Here is an 18,840-nt window from a genome sequence, read left to right as displayed (position 1 = left end):
TACCCATGCTAAACTCAAATAGAACGAAGTAAGAAAATATACTGGAAAAATTTCACAAAACTTATTAAAAAATAAGAAGATGAAATTCAAACCAGAATAAAGATACTTACAGTTTGGTTTTTCAGTTGAGGAAATGATGGCAGTACCGAAGGTAATAGCCTGAAAGTTTTTGAAAAATGAGGGAGTGCAGAAGGCTCTGAAAGTATTTTGAGGGGAAAAGGGAAAAATATTTCATGCGAAGGTGGTAAGGTTCAAGTATGGTTTTCCTATTTATATGTAAACTTCAAGAGTCGATCTAGGCCACACGATTAGATCAGTTCGAGAACCAAGGGCCTGGGTTAAATAAACCAAGCAACGACAAAATTTGACAATACAGTTGTCACAGTACTCGAAACTCGAACAAATGCCTATTACAGACCGACACGTGTCATGCACTCGAGTGAGTGGGTAGGCATGTATTCACATAACAAAAGCCTAAAAGCCCCTTATTGTGTGTGTCAGAAGTGACTTCATGCACGAGCAGGAGATTGGGGGCAAATGTTGTACCCCAAAATAAATACAAACTGAAATATTCAGCACAGGGTACAGTTGGCAAACAAGTGTATGATGAAAGCGTACATATAGAACATCTAGCTAACTCTAGAGTGAGCAACTCGAGTTAAACTTGACAGCTTACGACAACCAGATAGTCTCCAGATCGCATCTTGAGCCAACAACTTAGTTCGAGATGCGCGATGGCCAGATCGCCCTCTAGAAACTCTGAACTTGACCAGTGTCATGTTAGGTTAGTTCTTCGACGCCTAGCTTAAAGGAAGTATTCAGTTCGCAAAAGTCTGGTCATGACGCACAGTGAAGAATCCCAAAAGAATAGGAGATTCATTATACGCTCATTAATGCTCATATATTATTATATATTTATTACGTGATTCTGAGGGCATAGAATCAATATGCATTAATGTATTACTTGTTTGTCTTTGTTTTACAGATTGTCAGTGTCCGCGACAGTCAATTTCTGTGATTGTAGATTTCAGCATCTACAACGTGCAATGCACGTTTGCTTAGTTTTATTTATAGAATTTATTAATTATTTTTATTAAATTTGTATCATTGTCATATAAATTTCAAATAAATAAATAATATTATATATAAAAAAATGACATAAACATATTAAATAAAAAACTAAACCAAAATATTGTTTATGATTTTTTTTAAATATATATATAATATATGATAACTTTTTTAAACATAAATGATAATTTTTTTAATAAAAATTAAGATTGTGTTATATATATTATTATTATAATGATATTTTATAATATTTAAATTTATATTAATATCTAATCTTGTATTAAATATTATTATAATAATAGTTTATAACATTTGAATTCACATTAATATAATTAGTAAAAAATTAGAATTTTATAATATTATCATAATAATATTTTATAACATTTAAATTTATATTAATATAATTATTAAATATCTAATTTTGTATTATATATTATTATAATAATGATATTTTATTATATTTGAATTTATATTAATATAATTATTATATATAGTCTTATATTAAATATTAATATAATAATAATATTTTATGATATTTGAATTTATATTAATATAATTAATAAATATATATTTTTAATTAGTTTTAAATGTATATTCGGTTAAATATTTATAATATTATATTAAAGTTAATAAAAAAATAGTTAAAACCAACAATTTATATTATCTATGCACTTTATATATAAAAAAAGGTTTTATACTTTTTTAAAGTCTGTGTTTTTTTTCATTATTTGTTTGGACCCTGTGTTTTGACAAATTACTTTTTGGACTCTATGATTTGTAAAATGATTAAAATAGAACCCTAAACCCGAATTTGGTCAATGTTTTCTCAACTAAAATCACAAATAATTTACCAAACTAACAATTCAGAACAAAAATAAAATCATTCTGCTTAAAATCTGTGTTGTTATATTCACTTTTTTCTTCATCAAAATTGAGTTTAGGGTTCTATTTTAATAATTTTACAAAATATAGAGTCCAAAAAATAATTTGTCAAAACAAAAGGTCCAAACAGGTAAGGGATAAAAACACAGGATCTAAAAAGATATAAACCCATCAAAAAAACAATATATATATATATATATATAATATTGGATAAATCTGGTGTGTTTGGCACTGAAAATGCCAGCACCCTACAATTGTATTTTTTTCTAATACGTGGATGGCATTTAGAGAGTATTACTTTCGTCTACATTGCAAGGTGTCATTTTTTCTTTGGCACATTGTTATTTGAGTTATGTTTCTTCGTTTTCATTCAAGTTTTAATTGTCTGTTTTCAGAAGGACATGAAGCTGAATATGATGGAAACCATCGTGGTCCATATCTCCGCCATTGTTTTCGACGCCATTTTCTGGCTTTGGGAAATTTTTTGTTTTCAGTATCTAGTTTTAATTTGTTTTTCCTTGTCAACTCTTCTTCTGCTCCAGTGTGATTTATCTCAAAATCTAAATTCTTCCATTAAAGCCAAAAGTTACCTCTTATGTAATAACAATAAGTCAAAATTTACCACTTCATCAACCAGACCCATAAACTAAAGCACTTATCTTAACTTATTAAATAGTTCTTACTTGCTTGATAATTTGACCAGCATTGTGTATCTTTTGACACTATTCTTTCATGTAAGAAAAAAAAAATATTTTATTTGTATTTTTTATAGTTTGATCTAGCATCATGAGACACCTATTTTCTATTTATTTTATGGCTTTTCACAAAATTGTTCAATCCTTTCTGAAATCCAAAAGAAAACTGTGATACAAGAACTTCCATAAGATCCATAGACATGCAAAATAATTAATTTACCCATGAAAAAAGAACACATTAAATGAGAAGTACAAATATATACTGTGAATGAAGACTACCACTTATAAAAAAAAAGAAAAGAGCAAGGGTTAAGATCGAAGTTCACCATAGCACCAAGGCCACCGCAGGGAGCGGCTATATAGAAGATCAAAGATCAATATCGAGAGTGGGAGTGATATTCATGGTGTCAGATAAATGTGATAATATTGACACCTCATTTTATTAAGTAGTATTACACCTCATATAAGGCATATTACTTAAGAAAATTAAAAAAGTTATCAGTATTATTTTAGTTGGACGAAGTTGTTTTGAAAACAATTCTTTATATTGATAGATGGCAGCCAAATAATGTGTCCACGTCAGATTTTAAAAACGACACCATCTTAATAGCATTTTCTACGCCAGCACCTAAGAACCCCTTGTAATATATCATGTACTATATATTACAAAGCAATATTGATTTTTCATTTTTTTTAAAACCATTTTCCTTATTCTGTTTATAGACCCACGTGTAAACTCCACTAACTACGAGACTATCAATTATTTTTCAAAAAAAAGGAGCAATTAATGCCCATGAACCAAAAACTCCACCAACTAAGAGAATAGGAATCCACGTGGGTGCAAGACTCATTCTTGCACCAAAACCAAGCACTAGTTGTGGCTCCTCTCTCCCTCGCTCACCCCCTGGTGGTCACCAGCCTTATGCTCCAGCTTTTGGATCCCAGCTCCCACAAAATAAACCAAGCTGGCTCTGCATATAAATTTGTATGAAAGAACCAGTCTCACTCCATATCTGATGGGAAAAATCTTCTCCAAGGGACACCGAAGAAGAGTGGCCCAAGAGAATCCAACACACATACTACAACGCATCTACATCTATTTTTTTTACAAGACATTTGTAATTCGTGGTTTAATTAGACAACATTTTGCTTCGAACATAGGAGTTGCTAAGAGCAAAATTCGATAAAAAGAGCCGGTTGTATGGGAAATACTTCAGGAAGTTATGCAAGGACATCCCGTATTGCTGAATAGGGCGCCCACTCTACATAGATTAGGCATACAGGCCTTCCAACCCATTTTAGTAGAATGACATGCTATTTGTTTACATCCATTAGTTTGTAAGGGATTCAATGCAGACTTTGATGGAGATCAAATGGCTGTTCATGTACCTTTATCTTTAAAGGCTGGTGCATTTTTTTTTTCTATTTTCTGTATCTGGATAAATATAATCTCAATTTTTTTATATGACAGTGTACACTGTAGCTATCTAAAACATACTACAAATTTTCAAAAAATTCTGAATAAATTATGGTACCGAAAATAATGTTTAAACTGTCTATTGTACGTGTGCCTATTTTTTTGTGTACGCGTGTAAATTTTGACAATTTAAGTTTTCGATTTCATAAACTATTCATAATTTCTTGAAAATTTACAAAATATTCTAAATAACTAAAATATATACTATCATATAAAAAAATTTAAATTATATCTATCACCGCGATGTGTAAAAAAAATAAATGTGTTATAGAAACTCCGTGTATATATATATATATATATATATATAATATAAGTGGGAGAGATGATTTCACATTGTAGATTGTTAGAAACTACTAGAGTTTTAGTATTAGCCGGCAGACCTCCTCCGCACTCCTTCAAGCTCAGCAATTCGTGAATTACTAGCTTTAGTATGACGACTCCCAACCACAATAGCCCAGAATCATCCTCTTCGGCAAAGTTCATCGCCATCTCTGCTGCAATTCTAGTTGACTTCGTCAACGTACTCGATGGCTCATGACGCGATCCTTTGGCACCACACTTCCCTTTGAAGCTCCGACTCAGGTGTTGCAACTTCGAAGCCAACCTCGAAGCCAACCTTCATCAAGCTTGAACAATTTTTTAAGAATGCATTACCGAAGATGACACCCTAAATTTGAAAAAATAATAACTATAGCATAAAAATGTTAAAACGAACTCGTCCGACTCCGACTGTATAAATATTTTTTTATATAATGAAGCATTTTATGTAAATATTCTATTTTTTTAATGACTAGCCATGTGCAATTTGATGATTCGTGACCAAAAGGAGTACCAAAAATTGCTTTTTCCTGCAATTGCCTTTTTTTCCAAGTTAACAAGGACCTCCTCAATTGGTCAGGTCAATCCCTAGGCGAGAATATAATTTACATACCAAAAAAGAATTGCTTGAGCTATAACTGAAACTGTGGTCTACAAAGAATTATTTATAATTCTCCACCACACCAGGGATTAGCTTACCAACATGGAGAGAGTACTATAGGGAAGCAAGATTACATATCTATGTACACAAGGTTTACGCAAATAAGTTAACCCACTGGTGACAACTTCATCATTCTTCCTCACTCTTGTATATGGTTGTCAAATCTACCAAGTGGCGCATTGTGGGCCTTCCATGTGGACAATTCCAAGGAGACTTCAACCCTACCAAATGCTCAAGTATCTGTAACAAATCACATTTTTATTCCTAGACACTTTATCAAACAGACATACAGTAGGTTTTGTTTTCTTCCCTTCTTTCCACTGTAATTTGGAGAAAAGTGTGAAGATCAACAAAACGGAAGAAGTGTCATTACCTTCTGCATCTCATTTCTTCCAAGAGCATCCCCAATCATGACAGATGATCTGCAAGCACGTGACGCCAGCATAGCACGAACTCGTGACGGGCAAACAGAATCAGCAGTGTCCGTCCTGTAACTACCAATTATTGAGCATTCCCCATGACCATCAGCCAGAGTTGAAATAAGGTCCTTCACATCTGTTGAAGAAAACATTACTATAATTTATTTTTCTACATGTTACATTAATGCAGGGGCAAACTTATGCAGGCACAGTAACAATAACATCAAGGGTGAAACAATGGGCTTAAAATAATAGTTTAGTTCCCTCACTTATGCAGGCACAGTAACAATAACATCAAGGGTGAAACAATGGACTTAAAATAATAGTTTATTTCCCTCAAGAAAAATAAATAAATAAATAAAGAGTTATGGGCTCGATGACTATAAAGTGTCCACCAAAACATAACATCATATGACACAGTTACCCTGCTACAGTCGCTTGCAAAGTTGCTTCCAGCATATACTTTCCAAGCATGTTGTGTAAGTTCATAACATAGTATAAGCAGTAGTGGTCGAGGGTAAGAGGTCTGGGACCAAACCCTATCTGGGCTAAATTTAACAAATGGTTAACTACTAACTTTTTTTTTAATGTATAAGCAGCAGGAATCACTATCCTCTGCAGATTACTGCCTGCCATTAGGAACAATAAGAGCTCCTTGTCAATCCAGTTATTTCTTGCAAATTTAAAAAACAAAACAAACAAAGAGTTCTACAATTGCATGGAATTTTATGACCATCCATTGCTTTATATTTTATAAATACAAAAACCATTGCTAGAAACTGTACTCCACGATACATGGTTAACAATTTGCCATGAGATAGAATTAATGCAAGCTTGCTTAAAGTTTTCTCTTAGCAGGGCTGAATCCTTGCTCAGAAATTTATTACAACACACACACACACAAAAAAGAAGAAGAAGAAGAAGAAAAGATTACCTTCAACTCCAAAAGTTATGTTTTTACTGAAGGGTACTGCTTTCAGTCTAAAGTGGTGCCCTGGTGGTGCATCTAGATCCTCTTCCAAAACAAATCCATTTTTTCTGAAAGATAAAGGCCATGAAATGAACTACAAGTAAATTGCTTCTAAGGCCACAGAGATTGTACAGAACCCATTACAACTATCTTTTATATTTTTGAATCCGCTTGCTCAAGCTTAAAATGTTTGGGAGGTAAGAACTCTAGCAATTGATCAGAAGATTCTAACTAAGACTTGGACCACGAATCTCATAAGAGCAAATCATGGACTAACCACTCACTCAATCTACCGCTAAAGGGTAGTTAAAAAATTAAAAAAAACTTGATAACTATCAAAACTAAACCATATCTTAAATGCATAAGAATTATATATATAGTACAAACAGAAAATAATTAATATGACTCACATGAGTGCATCTAAACAATTAAGTAAACTGAATAGAAAAAAAAACAAGTACATAAATCTCATAAATGAAGAAAACAACTGGTATCACACACACACAGATTAGCAAGAGAGAAGCTCAGCACCTGAAAATATCCATGTGCATGGAAACAACTACTTCTTCTTCAGGAGATAATTCCAACCTTAATGGCCTGGATACAAAAATTGCAGAAATCAATATATGAATAACTTAGCATCATCAGGAAAAGAAAAATAGGAAAAAAAGATGAGAAAAAAAAATCTGGTCCAACAACATCGATTGAGATCTCTTGTGTTATAATAGACCCAACTGTACTACCATTTATGTATGATTTTCCTAGCCCTGATACAGACATCACACCGATAGGTTCTCTTTTCCTATAAAACCAATTCTTTTTACAACAATAACATTTATTCTACACGATGGTGAATCATTAGAAGAGACAGACATGATGCCTGCCTTTAAGTACATGTGCATCTGCATTTTATAATGTGCATTGTAAGCAGCAATAGTAGTCTCTGATTATTCAACTTTCTGATTTGTCCATAGGAAAGGCACACTTACATAACCTAAACTGGGTGAAAATAGAAAACATGTATGTGAAGCTACAAAGGAATCACTTATTATCATTTCAAATGCTCCTCATATGAAAGGTGGCCTTGGGTAAAATAACACAATTTTAGCACACCAAAAGGTTCTACAATGAAATCTTTATGGGAAAAGATAAAAACACTAGTGTGGATTTATTTCCTAATTAGGAAGTTGACCACAGTTGTATATAGGAATCAATTTGGTATTAATACCAAATATTTTGTATATTTATTCTTTCTAAAAATAGGAGATTCTAATGTTGTATTTTCTAGAATTAGCTAATTGTATTTATTGGTTCAGATTCTAGGTTGTATATATATTTCCTCACTTTGAGATAATAATACATACAATTATTCAACTTCTCACAACTAGGTAGCTTTGTGGGATTAAATACTAAAGAGTTTAAAGGTGTTATGTTCTCTGAGTTGTGTAGAGATTGGAATTGTCTTCCGTAACATACTAGTTTTGTTGCTTTGTTTAGTAAAGGTTTTGTTTCTTTTCCCAAAAAGGGCAGAGTTAAAATCCGTTAATTTTTAGTAAATTAGCACAATAGATCAATGACCTCTAAAATGAGTGTTTCATGATGTCTCACAAAACTAATAAAGCAAAGCTTGTATCTTACCGAAGCAAAGGCTGCAGGTTTAAGATGGTTGATTGTGCGAAACGCTCAAAATTGTATTTTTCATCAGCAGCATGCTGAAAAAAGTAAAAGTTCATCAAAACATTCTCTATGTTCAAATTACAACCATATTAAAGAAACTTGACTAACAGAATATCTATAAGAAATATAATTCATACTCAAACATCTTGATCTAGCATGAAACTAAGATAAGTCATATATAATGATGGAAATTACCTGATCAACAATAAATAGATCTTGATCTAACTTCCCAATGATGAATCCAAGGTTGAATTGCCCAATTACCTACAAGAATGACCAATTTAAATATGCAAGTAGGTCTTTTGAGAAAAATGCAATCTGAATGCAAAAATTTAAGAGCCACCAAATCAATTAGAAAACTTCTACCACTTTCACTACTTTATAATTGTTCTAGATGGCTTCTTCTGCCATGTTAGCTGATTTCAATGCACTTCATAATGGTGTGATGTTTTACAAAGTTCAATATTATTATATACCAGGCCATCACTTCCCTTCTGTATATAAAAATAGTAAGGGTACACGGTGGTTCAATTGACTCTATATATTAGCAGAGTAGAAGGCACAACAAGACCTGCATATTTAGCCAAATCCAAGAATCTAGCTAGAATGCATCTTAAGCAAGTCAATAAAAGCTCTGCAAGGCTTACTAAGCAACAAGCTTTCCACACACAAAATAAAAATAAATACATAAAGAAGTAATCATGTCATCTAATCCAAGTAACTGTGAACAGTAAAAGTAGGAAGCTCTATAATCTGTTAACAATGAAGATTACAACCTTCATCCTACCAAAATCCTCCTTTCTGAAAAGTCTTTCCAACTCTTTAGTAGCTTCAAGTAAATCCCTTTCCTTTCTATCTTCATTTACTGGTTGAGAAAGCTCTAGTGTGGCAGCAGCATAGCACCTATAGTTAATCTGTTAGATAAATTACCTTAAAAACAAAGCAGGGTCAAGTGCTCTTAATATTTCTAAAATAAATACTATTACGCACCTTTTCCCCTTTGTCCTTTGATTATCATTACTGGAATGCAATAGAGACAGCCTCCGCTGCCTCCTGTTCTTTAGGTCTTGCAAACTAAATTGCAAGGTGGAACATATTTCAAGACCAGAAGAAGGCTTTGAAACACCCAGCAGCTGACTAGAGGAATCTAAAGGAGCTTGAACCGAAACACCTTCAGGCACACTAGCGAGATCCTCACTGGATGCAGCATTTGATGAGATATGAGCAACGGGAACTCCATCCTCACTGGATGCAGCACTTGATGAGATATTAGCGAGGGGATTTGCTTTCTCTTTAGCATCAATATCCTGTAAATGGATCAAGCTAACTTATTTCTCAAAGAAAACAAATTTAAGCGTAAATAATAAGAAAAACTTATTAATACCTATCAAGCAATATTTACCTCAAAACAAGATACTTGGGTTCACAAATCAAGAGTAAAGCACCCAAAAGCTAATGAATTTGTTCGAAGACATTATCATTCTATCTTTCCTTATAAGATTGTGAGCGTTTTATCCTTCAAATAGCCTAGTTTCTTTCTTTGTTAGTGTAGAAAATATTGTTTTATTTTCTGTTATTATTCTTTATTATCTCAGTATACTCGAGAATGGAAAACTAAGCTGTATACAATATTTTGTTTCCTTATTTAGGTGATTTTAGTTTTATTGTAATTACCCTAAAATATGCGGTATTGAATACCAAATCTGTCTATAGGTAGTACAATGTCTATTTAAATAGCATAGCTCTTAAGAAATAAAATATCATAAGTTATTTTCCACATGGTACCAGAGCCAATACCTTCACCCTAGAAATCGCACCAGCCTTCTTTTCTAGTCCTAGAAATCGCAGCCCCCTTTTTCTGTCCCTATCGAAGCTTTCTCTTATTTCTCATGGCCACCTTACCCGATTCCACCAAACAACTTACCACGGCTTCCATCACTGATGATAACTCAGCTGACTCCACCATCAACAAGGGCTCTTCCGATGCCTCTCCCTCTCCATTTGATCACCAAAACTGTCTACAAATCACCATCCACAAGTTGAACGGTCAGAACTTCTTGCAATGGTCCCAATCTGTGAAGTTGTACCTGCGAGGACATGGATGCTTGACATATCTGAATGGTGCTATTGCTGCTCCTGCACCTGCCGATCCATCTTATGCTAAGTGGGAGTCAGAGAACTCTCTCATTATGGCGTGGCTGATCAACTCCATGGAATTCTACTACTAAAGAAGTATGGGAAACTGTCTAAGAAGCTTTCTCGGATTTGGAGAATTCTACTCAAGTCTAGGCTTCAGAACCAGCGACAAAACACTCTTACGGTAACTCAGTATTATGGTTTTCTTATAATCTTTGGCAAGAGATTGATCTATTTTATGTTCCTGAATGGAAATGTTATGTTGATGCTTCTTTTTATCAAAAAATGCTTGATCGAGAGAGACCTTTCTTCATGAACTTAACCGAGACCTAGATGAGGTATGTGGTCGTCTCTTGGGTAAAAATCTCTTCCCACCATTGGTGAAGCTTTTGCAGAGGTTTGTAGGGAGGAGAGTCGGAAAAGAGTCATGTTGGGTTCTCCTATTGCTGCTGAAACTGAACAATCTGCCCTTGCTCCCTGACGTTCTAATGATGGTGATAACTCTTAAGGGACTCGCTCTGATCGTCCCTGGTGTACTCACTGCAGTAAAGTTGGTCATACCAAGGAGACATGTTGGAAGATTCATGGGAAACTGATTGGAAGCCTTGTTCCTCTACTCGGAACTATTCTGACAGCCAGGCCATGACAGTTGCACCGTTTGAGCCTTTCCCTTTCTCTCCAGCCCAAATCACTCAACTCCATCAGCTATTGAACGCGACAACCAATGCTTCCGCATCTGATCCCGCGTCTAATTTCACTCAAGGTACCTCCGCCGCCTTCAATGCTCAAATATCTGTCTGGATAGTAGACTCAGGGGATCCGGACCACATGGCTGGTCAGTCCAGTCACTTTACCACTTATGCTCCCTACCCAGGTACTCAAAAAATTTAAATTGTTGATAGTTCTCTTTCTTCTGTGACTGGTAAAGGATCAATAAAATTATCATCTTCCTTTATACTACATGATGTTCTCCATGTTCCCAATCTTCTTTCAGTCAGTAAGATAATCCTTGATCAGCAATGTTTTGCCTCTTTCTCACCACTTGGTTGTAATTTTCAGAATATGTCCTCAGGGAAGATGATTGGGAATGCGAAGGCATGTAGCAGGTTGTATTACTTTGATCTGTCTCCTTCTGTTCAAGTTGATAAAGCTTTTATTTCAGGTTGTATTTCCTCACATAATAATGATATTATTCGATGGCATTATAGGTTAGGCCACCCTAGTTTTTCATATTTGAAACATTTATTTCCTAAGTTATTTCGGAATAAAGACTTGAGCTTATTTCATTGTGACATTTGTCAATTGGCAAAACATACATGTGTTTTTTCGTTCTATACCTTAAAAATCAACACATCCTTTTAATATCATTTATAATGATATCATATATGGGGACCATCTAGAATAACAAATACTACAAATACAAAATGGTTTATCACTTTTATTGATGATCACACGCGTGTTAGTCGGGTATTTTTGCTTAAATCTAAATTTGATACTGCCATGACTTTTAAAAGTTTTCACTCTATGATCAAAAATCAATTCAATGAAGATCTCCAAGTCTTACACACAGACAATGGCACTTAATATTTCAACCCAATATTAGGTGACTATCTTCTTTCTCATAGCATCATTCATAAAAGTTCATGTGCAGGCAAACCCCAACAAAATGGGGTTGCTAAACACGAAAATAGACACCTATTAGAAATTGCTAGAGCAATTATGTTCACAACCTCAATTCCGAAACACTTTTGGGGTGAAGTTATTCTAACAGCTGCCCATCTTATTAATAGAATGCCACCTCGAGCGTTAAAATTTCACTTTTCTATCTATACTTCTCAAAGTACATCCAAATACACCGCTAGTGTCTAATCTCCCCTTGAAAACATTTGGTTGTGTCTCTTTTGTTCATGTTCTTGGCCCAAACCGACCAAGTTTGATCCTAGAGCACTTAAATACGTTTTATAGGGTTACTCTTCTAAAAAATGATACAATTGTTATCATCCCCATACTCGTCGTATGTATGTCTCAATAGATGTTACATTCCATGAAAAAGAACCATTTTATCCCAACTTTTTACTTCAGGGAGGGATAGTGGGTGAAGATTCTAGTTGGGATACTTGTCTTCCAAAAGCTATTGCTAAAATTTCGGAATTTCAAAACTATTCTGAGCAGCAACAATCTCAACCACCTAAGACTAAGGCACTCTTAGTCTACTATCGGCGACAAAACACCCATCAAGTAATACAGTCAACTAATGCTCCAACATCTCATAAATCTGATCCACGGACTACTCCTGATGTAAGTAATCCTTCTCTTGATTCTATTTTACCTTATAATATTCCTAATGTTGAGTCTTCCAGTATGGTTGAACCCAAGTCTAAGTTACCTATTGCCAAAAGAAAGGGAATTCAGAGTTGTACTCAACGCCCAATGTCCAGATATGTCTGTTACAGTAAACTCACTCTTCATTACAAAGCTTTCCTATCAAAAGTTGAGCAAGTGGCAATTCCTTAAGGATATTATTGAGGCACATGCACAGAAAGAGTGGAAGCAAGCAGTGTATGAGGAAATTTGGGCATTAGAAGCCAACACCACATGGACAATTTCAATCGGCCTAGAGGTAAGCATGTGGTGGGGTGTAGATGGGTGTTTACATTTAAACACAAAGCTGATGGAACAGTAGACTGGTACAAAGCAATATTAGTTGCAAAAGGGTTCACTCAAACATATGGCGTGGATTACAATGGGACATTCGCTCCTGTTGCGAAGTTAAACACCGTAAGAGTCCTATTATCTATTGCTGCCAACCTAGATTGGCCCCTACAGCAGCTAGAGATCAAAAATGATTTTCTTAATAGACATTTAGAGGAAGAAGTTTTTATGAAAATTCCTCTAGGATTCGAAGACATATATGGAATAGAGAATATAAGTCATCTGAAAAAATCTCTATATGGCCTGAAACAGTTTCCAAGAGCGTGGTTTGAAAAATTTAATCAAGTGATAAAAAGGCGTGGATACAGACAAGCTCAATCAGATCATACCCTGTTTTCAAACACTCGCACGAGAGTAAGGTGACTATCCTCATTGTTTATGTCGATGACATGATAATAACAAGTGATGATTATGGAGAGCAAGACAAACTTTAAGGTATGCTAGCTCAGGAATTTGAAGTAAAAGATCTCGGACCTATGAAATACTTTCTAGGCATGGAGGTGGCAAGAACAAAAAAAGAGATTGCAGTATGTCAGAGAAAATACATTTTGGATCTTCTCAAAGAAACCAGAATGAGTGGTTGTAAACCTATAGCAACTCCAATCGAACCAAAAGGAAAGTACAAGAAGAATATGAAAGAGAAGACGGTTGACAAAGGAATATATCAACGGTTAGTAGGAAAACTGATATACTTGTCTCATACAAGACCAGACATTGCCTTAGCCATGAGCTCGATTAATCAATATATGCACAATCCTCTAGAGGAACATTTAAAAGCTGTGTACATAATCCTACGCTATCTAAAGAAAATACCTGGAACTGGATTATTGTTCAAGAAAAATGAAGAACGAGGTGTTTAAGCCTTCATAAATGTTGATTGGGCAGGATCAATTAAGGATAGAAGATCAGCCATTGGCTATTGTACCAAAGTGAGGGAAGCTTAGTTACTTGGCGAAGTAAGAAACAACATATAGTAGCTCGAAGTAGTGCTGAAGCAAAACTTAGAGCTCTTGCTCAAGGAGTATGCAAGTTAATCTGGATTAAACGAATATTTAAAGAGCTGACACTTCAAAGAACGAAACCTCTAAAGTTGTACATCGACAACAAGTCAACAATTAGCATTGCTCATAACCCCGTTCACCATGATAGAACGAAGCATGTGGAAGTGGATAGACACTTAATTAAAGAAAAGAATGAAGAAAAAGTGTTATGTGTCGTATATGTTACCAGCAAACAACAACAGGTTGATATTCAAACTAAAGACTTATCGAAAGACAGTTTTAATGAGATTGTGTACAAGTTGGGCATGTGGAATCTCTATGCACTAGCTTGAGGGAGGGTGTAGAAAATATTGCTTTATTTTCTGTTACTAATTCTTTATGATTTCAGTATCCTCTAGAATGGGAAACCAAGTTGTATAGAATATTTTGTTTCCTTATTTTGGTGATTTTAGATTTATTGTAATTACCCTAGAATATACGGTATTAAATACCAAATCTGTCTATAGGTTGTACAATATCGATTTAAATGGCATAGCTCTTAAAAAATAAAATATCAGAAGCTATTTTCTATGGTTAGATACAAATATAATCTTTAATCTCATTTCTTACATTCCATGACCTAAAATTATAATTTATAACAATGCAAAACAACTTATAATATCAGAATTGCAACTCTGGTAACCACATAGTAATATGCTAATACTTGTATTGACCAAGCAGGAAGAAAAAAAAATACAACCCACATACCTCTTGAGATTCTCTGCCAGTTGTACTGGCTTCAGAAGAAAGTGGATTTGCAACTTTACTGGCGACCTTGTCTGCTCGTAAATGCTTGGACGGCTCTGTCTTCTCTGCTTCTAAATAATGATCAACCTGGAGAGGGCTTACCGAGGATCTTGGAACTACAACTTTCACATCAGAATTGCTATTCTTGGCCTGCCAATGATGAATCTGATTTCTTAGGACAGGCATCTCAGATAGTACTGTACTGATATTTTCATGCTTCCTTTTATTTGCACTAATAAATTTGTCAAGCAATGTTTGAACAGAGCTTGAACGATATGAATCTTTATTTGTAGCAGTGCTGTTATCAACAGTTTTTGCAAAAGGAAGCGCTTTTTGATCAGTTGTGTTACTATCTTGATGAGTAGTGAACTGTCTACTGTCATCAGATTCTTTAATTTTATGTCCTCTTAGAGTAAAGTCCTTCATTTGACTATTGCAATTAAATCTTTCTACACCATGAATGTCTTGAACTTCATTTTCCACAGTTTTGAATTGATTATCATCCTCTAAAACATGGTCCTCACTTTCACCTTCAGGACCACTCTCATCCTGAGATAATGGTTTCAAAGATGTGTAAGATTTTTGCTGAGAAGAACATGATGGAGAAATTACAGCCTTGGCAGGCTCCTCAACTTTATTAACAACGAATCGAGCATGGTTAGAGGAATAAATCAGTTGTAAACCCTCCCTTAGTGCATGCAATATGGAACCCTCATCAGAAAAGAATATTTTCCTTTTATCAGGAGTAACATTGACGTCACATGCTCTAGTTGGAATAGTAAAATTCAAAATTGCAATGGGATGTTGCTGGGAGTTGGCACCTCTGTATAACTCATTCACAAGCTTTGTGACTTTAGGCATGTCCACAGGTCGACCATTTACAAAAAAGAATTGTCTATCGCCCATATTGCGTCCACTACCTTGTCCTGCCTTAGACAGAAAACCATCAACCTTGCAACCATCAGATATGCATAAATCCAGAGGTTCTAAGCAGTTATAGATACCCATGCCAAAAAGTGTGACAATGTTATCTTTGAGAGAATCACTTCCTTGTGTTTTAAGGACCACAGACTTTACATTTCTACCTGTTGTGTTGGTGCATACTAACCGAACCCTTTTCGCAATAAGAGCATAGGCCTGAAATATAAATTTAACAAAAACAGACAATTAAGAAGAGAAATAAAATTAAGGCAATTAATCATTAGCTCCATACGATAAGTAAAGGGTAGCAAACACTCAGTTCAGGTACATATGGTTATATGAGAATCAATTAATAGCGTCAAATGAAAGAACCAGTTATACAAAAGCAAGTAAAGCCATCATTCTTCTCTGGTAGAGAGGTTAAAAAAATATTAGATAAGATAATCATGGTTTACCTTTAATTCATTACCTTAATTTAATCTAACACGCCTAATCTTACTAAAAAAGCTCAATACCTATAAGGACATAATACCATGAAAGACAATACAATGCATTTAAAGAATAACATTGATGGCAAACAAACTGAAGTTAGTGCAATATCAAACTAAAGAACAACTCACATTCAGCAAGGAAATAAGCTTTCCATATTCCTTCCTTATGTTTCTATGAAATTCCTTGCTCCGCACGGGTAAATTCGAAAACAAATTCTTGACAGTAACAGTGGTTCCAATTTTCCGTGCCGTCTTCCTCTCAGCAACCAACAATCCCGAATGATTGTAAGTCAAGTGCGTCGCAACCGTCTCGTTTTTTGTCCTGGTTTCGATCGTTAAATTCCCCAACGAGCACAGGGAACTTATGGCCTCGCCGCGAAAACCGAACGTCGTCAGCGACTGAAGGTCGGGGAAATCAACCAATTTAGATGTGTGATGCTTAAGGGCAATGACTTTGAAGTTGTTGGGCGAAATGCCGGAGCCATTGTCGATCACCTGGAAGCACTCTTTGCCGTACTCTTTCAGAGCGATCTCAATGCCGGTGGCGCCGGCGTCTAAACTGTTTTCGACCAACTCCTTGACAGCCGACGAGAGGTCAAAAATGACTTGGCCGGCGCAGATTCTGTGAACCGAAGCCTTGTTAATGGGCTTTATAGTTGGGGCATCGGAAGGAAGGAATGATGCATCCATTGAAACCCTGAATCGATGATACACTCACGCAATGAAAATCATGATTTGATTCTTCTATTCTTGGTTACCAAGCAAGTAATCGGGAATTTGGGGAGAGAAAAACCCTAAACCTTTTTGCAACTTACTAGTTAACGGCTTTACTTTCAGGTTTTGCCGCCAAACATAAGCTGAAGCCCGAAGCGACCTTTGTAGGATTGTCGTTTTATTCTTTATTTAATTTTTCTTCAAAAAAAATGTAACATATGTTTTTTCATTTTTACTACTTTCTTTTTTTTCCTTTTCATAACGTATTTTTTTCATTAATACTATTTTTTATTTTAAATTTTTTTTTATTATTTATGAATTGTTTAAAAATAATCATAAAATAGAAAAGTATGTTTTGTATACTAAAAGAGAAAAAATCTCCCATGGAATCAGAATATTCTTTTATGGATATATATTTTTAATGGATAAATAATACACTATCTCTTAGTGTACGTAGAATAATGTTCTTCGTTGTAGAAGATATCGAGACATAGACACTATGAGTTATTTTATCTTGGGGACATCATGGTCGATAGGATGTCTTGTACAATTTACGTAGAGTTATGAAACGTCTGAAAGAAAAAAAACTAACTCTATCACTCAACCCATAAAATTTATTAGTCAAATTCGTTCTACGTTTATTTATACAAGAATATTATGGGAAAATACAAATTTAGTTTTTGTGTTTTGTCTCAATACTTAATCGGCCCTTATATTTTGTTAAATAACAATTCGGACCCTGTATTTTGCAAAACAAATCAAAATAATACCCTAAGCCTGATTTTGGTTAAATAATTTTTTAATATGACTAAAATGCCCTTAAGTTTTTTAACTAATGAAATAATTAAATAAATTAAAATTATTTTTAAATAAAAAATAATTAAAAACTATTTTAAATAAGGGATAATAAAAAAATTAACTTAAAATTTTGAAAATAAATAATGAGGTTTAATAAAAACACAATAAAATTAAAACTAAAAACAAATCTAAAAATCAATTTGTTCTTCATTTCTTCATCATCTTCTTCTTCACCATCTTCTTGTTCTTCATCATCTATAGTTTTTTGTCTTCAATAGAGTTGTTGGCCGAGTAACCCTAAAAGCCCTTGAAAATTAGCAACTTGAATCAACCCGGTCTGTCGTCCACATGAAACCTAGTCAGCTCCGCCTATTTTTCCACGAACCCAGAAAAGCAGTGCACCCTTAAAGTTCACATGGTATTTGACTTCTAGGAGAAAATCTGGAGCATCAAAGAATAGTAGCTGCAGACGAGAATAATAGATCTGAAGCTATCGGTTGGCCATGGATGACGATGATAAATCTGAGCGAGTGAGTGAACCCAGGAGTTATGGGTTTGCAGGAAACAATGACGATTGGTTTGCCCATATCCAAATTTGTTCTCAAATGGTGCATTTTAGCTTAGATCCAACCTTCAGAACCTTGCCATGCTCACCTTTCATTGGGGTATGGGTGGAGGAGAAGATGAGAGAGGGTGATGGGTTCTGAGTACAGGACAAGGAAAATATGGGGGAAGATTCTGAGAAAAAGATGGGTTCTGGGCTTGTGGGTTCGAGGGTGAGGGTTCTTGGAATTGGGGACAAACTAAATCACAAAATCTCGCTTGGAGGTCGAGATTCTAGCGATTAGATGAACTGGCCGACAATTGGGCGTATCCCACAGACTCGGAGAACTAGAGAGTCGAACTTGAATCGGTTGACATAGATGAACTGGCCTAGCTGCATTTGGTTGTTGAGGATAAGATCGACATCGCGGTCGAAGAGGGAAGCGTAGGTGGAGTTGAGGGAGTCCGAAAGCAAGACGAAGAAGCCTTGGTTGGGGAAGAGATTGGAGCCAACGAGAGCAGGGACGATTCTGATGACTTGGAGAAGTTCATGGACTGGAGAAGCTTTAGA

At 34.9% G+C, this 18,840-nt stretch overlaps 1 protein-coding gene across 3 annotated transcripts; it reads right to left on the bottom strand.

Annotated features, from left to right (window-relative positions):
* Positions 1-4,951: 4,951 nt before the first annotated feature.
* Positions 4,952-17,130, bottom strand: LOC133795004 (DNA mismatch repair protein PMS1). Of its 3 annotated transcripts, none has more exons than XM_062232467.1 (10): positions 16,344-17,097; positions 14,764-15,939; positions 9,158-9,474; positions 8,944-9,070; positions 8,363-8,431; positions 8,129-8,202; positions 7,022-7,087; positions 6,455-6,558; positions 5,475-5,656; positions 4,952-5,322 (listed from the first exon to the last, which is right to left on the bottom strand). In XM_062232467.1, the coding sequence occupies exons 1-10, from the start codon at positions 16,902-16,904 to the stop codon at positions 5,317-5,319; spliced, it is 2,682 nt and encodes an 893-aa protein (XP_062088451.1). In that variant the 5' UTR covers positions 16,905-17,097; the 3' UTR covers positions 4,952-5,316. The 3 variants fall into 3 exon arrangements, 2 of the variants coding, with proteins under 2 accessions (XP_062088451.1, XP_062088445.1); XM_062232461.1 differs by having other exon boundaries at positions 4,952-5,341; positions 16,344-17,090; XR_009875337.1 differs by lacking the exons at positions 4,952-5,322; positions 5,475-5,656; positions 6,455-6,558 and having other exon boundaries at positions 8,955-9,070; positions 16,344-17,130.
* Between the last annotated feature and the right edge of the window lie 1,710 nt (positions 17,131-18,840).

Source organism: Humulus lupulus, chromosome 1 (genome assembly GCF_963169125.1).
Source record: "Humulus lupulus chromosome 1, drHumLupu1.1, whole genome shotgun sequence".
Classification (NCBI taxonomy): Eukaryota; Viridiplantae; Streptophyta; class Magnoliopsida; order Rosales; family Cannabaceae; genus Humulus; species Humulus lupulus.
Note: the sequence above shows the minus strand (reverse complement) of the source record. Positions and strands in the feature narration are given on the sequence as shown.

Coding starts and splice junctions, on each gene's coding strand:
- LOC133795004 (XM_062232461.1), bottom strand. CDS start 16,904: ATGGATGCATCATTCCTTCCTTCCGATGCCCCAACTATAAAGCCCATT. Junction 15,940..16,343: donor AGCTTATTTCCTTGCTGAAT/GTGAGTTGTTCT, acceptor TTTATATTTCAG/GCCTATGCTCTTATTGCGAA. Junction 6,559..7,021: donor ATGCACATGGATATTTTCAG/GTGCTGAGCTTC, acceptor TTTATCTTTCAG/AAAAAATGGATTTGTTTTGG.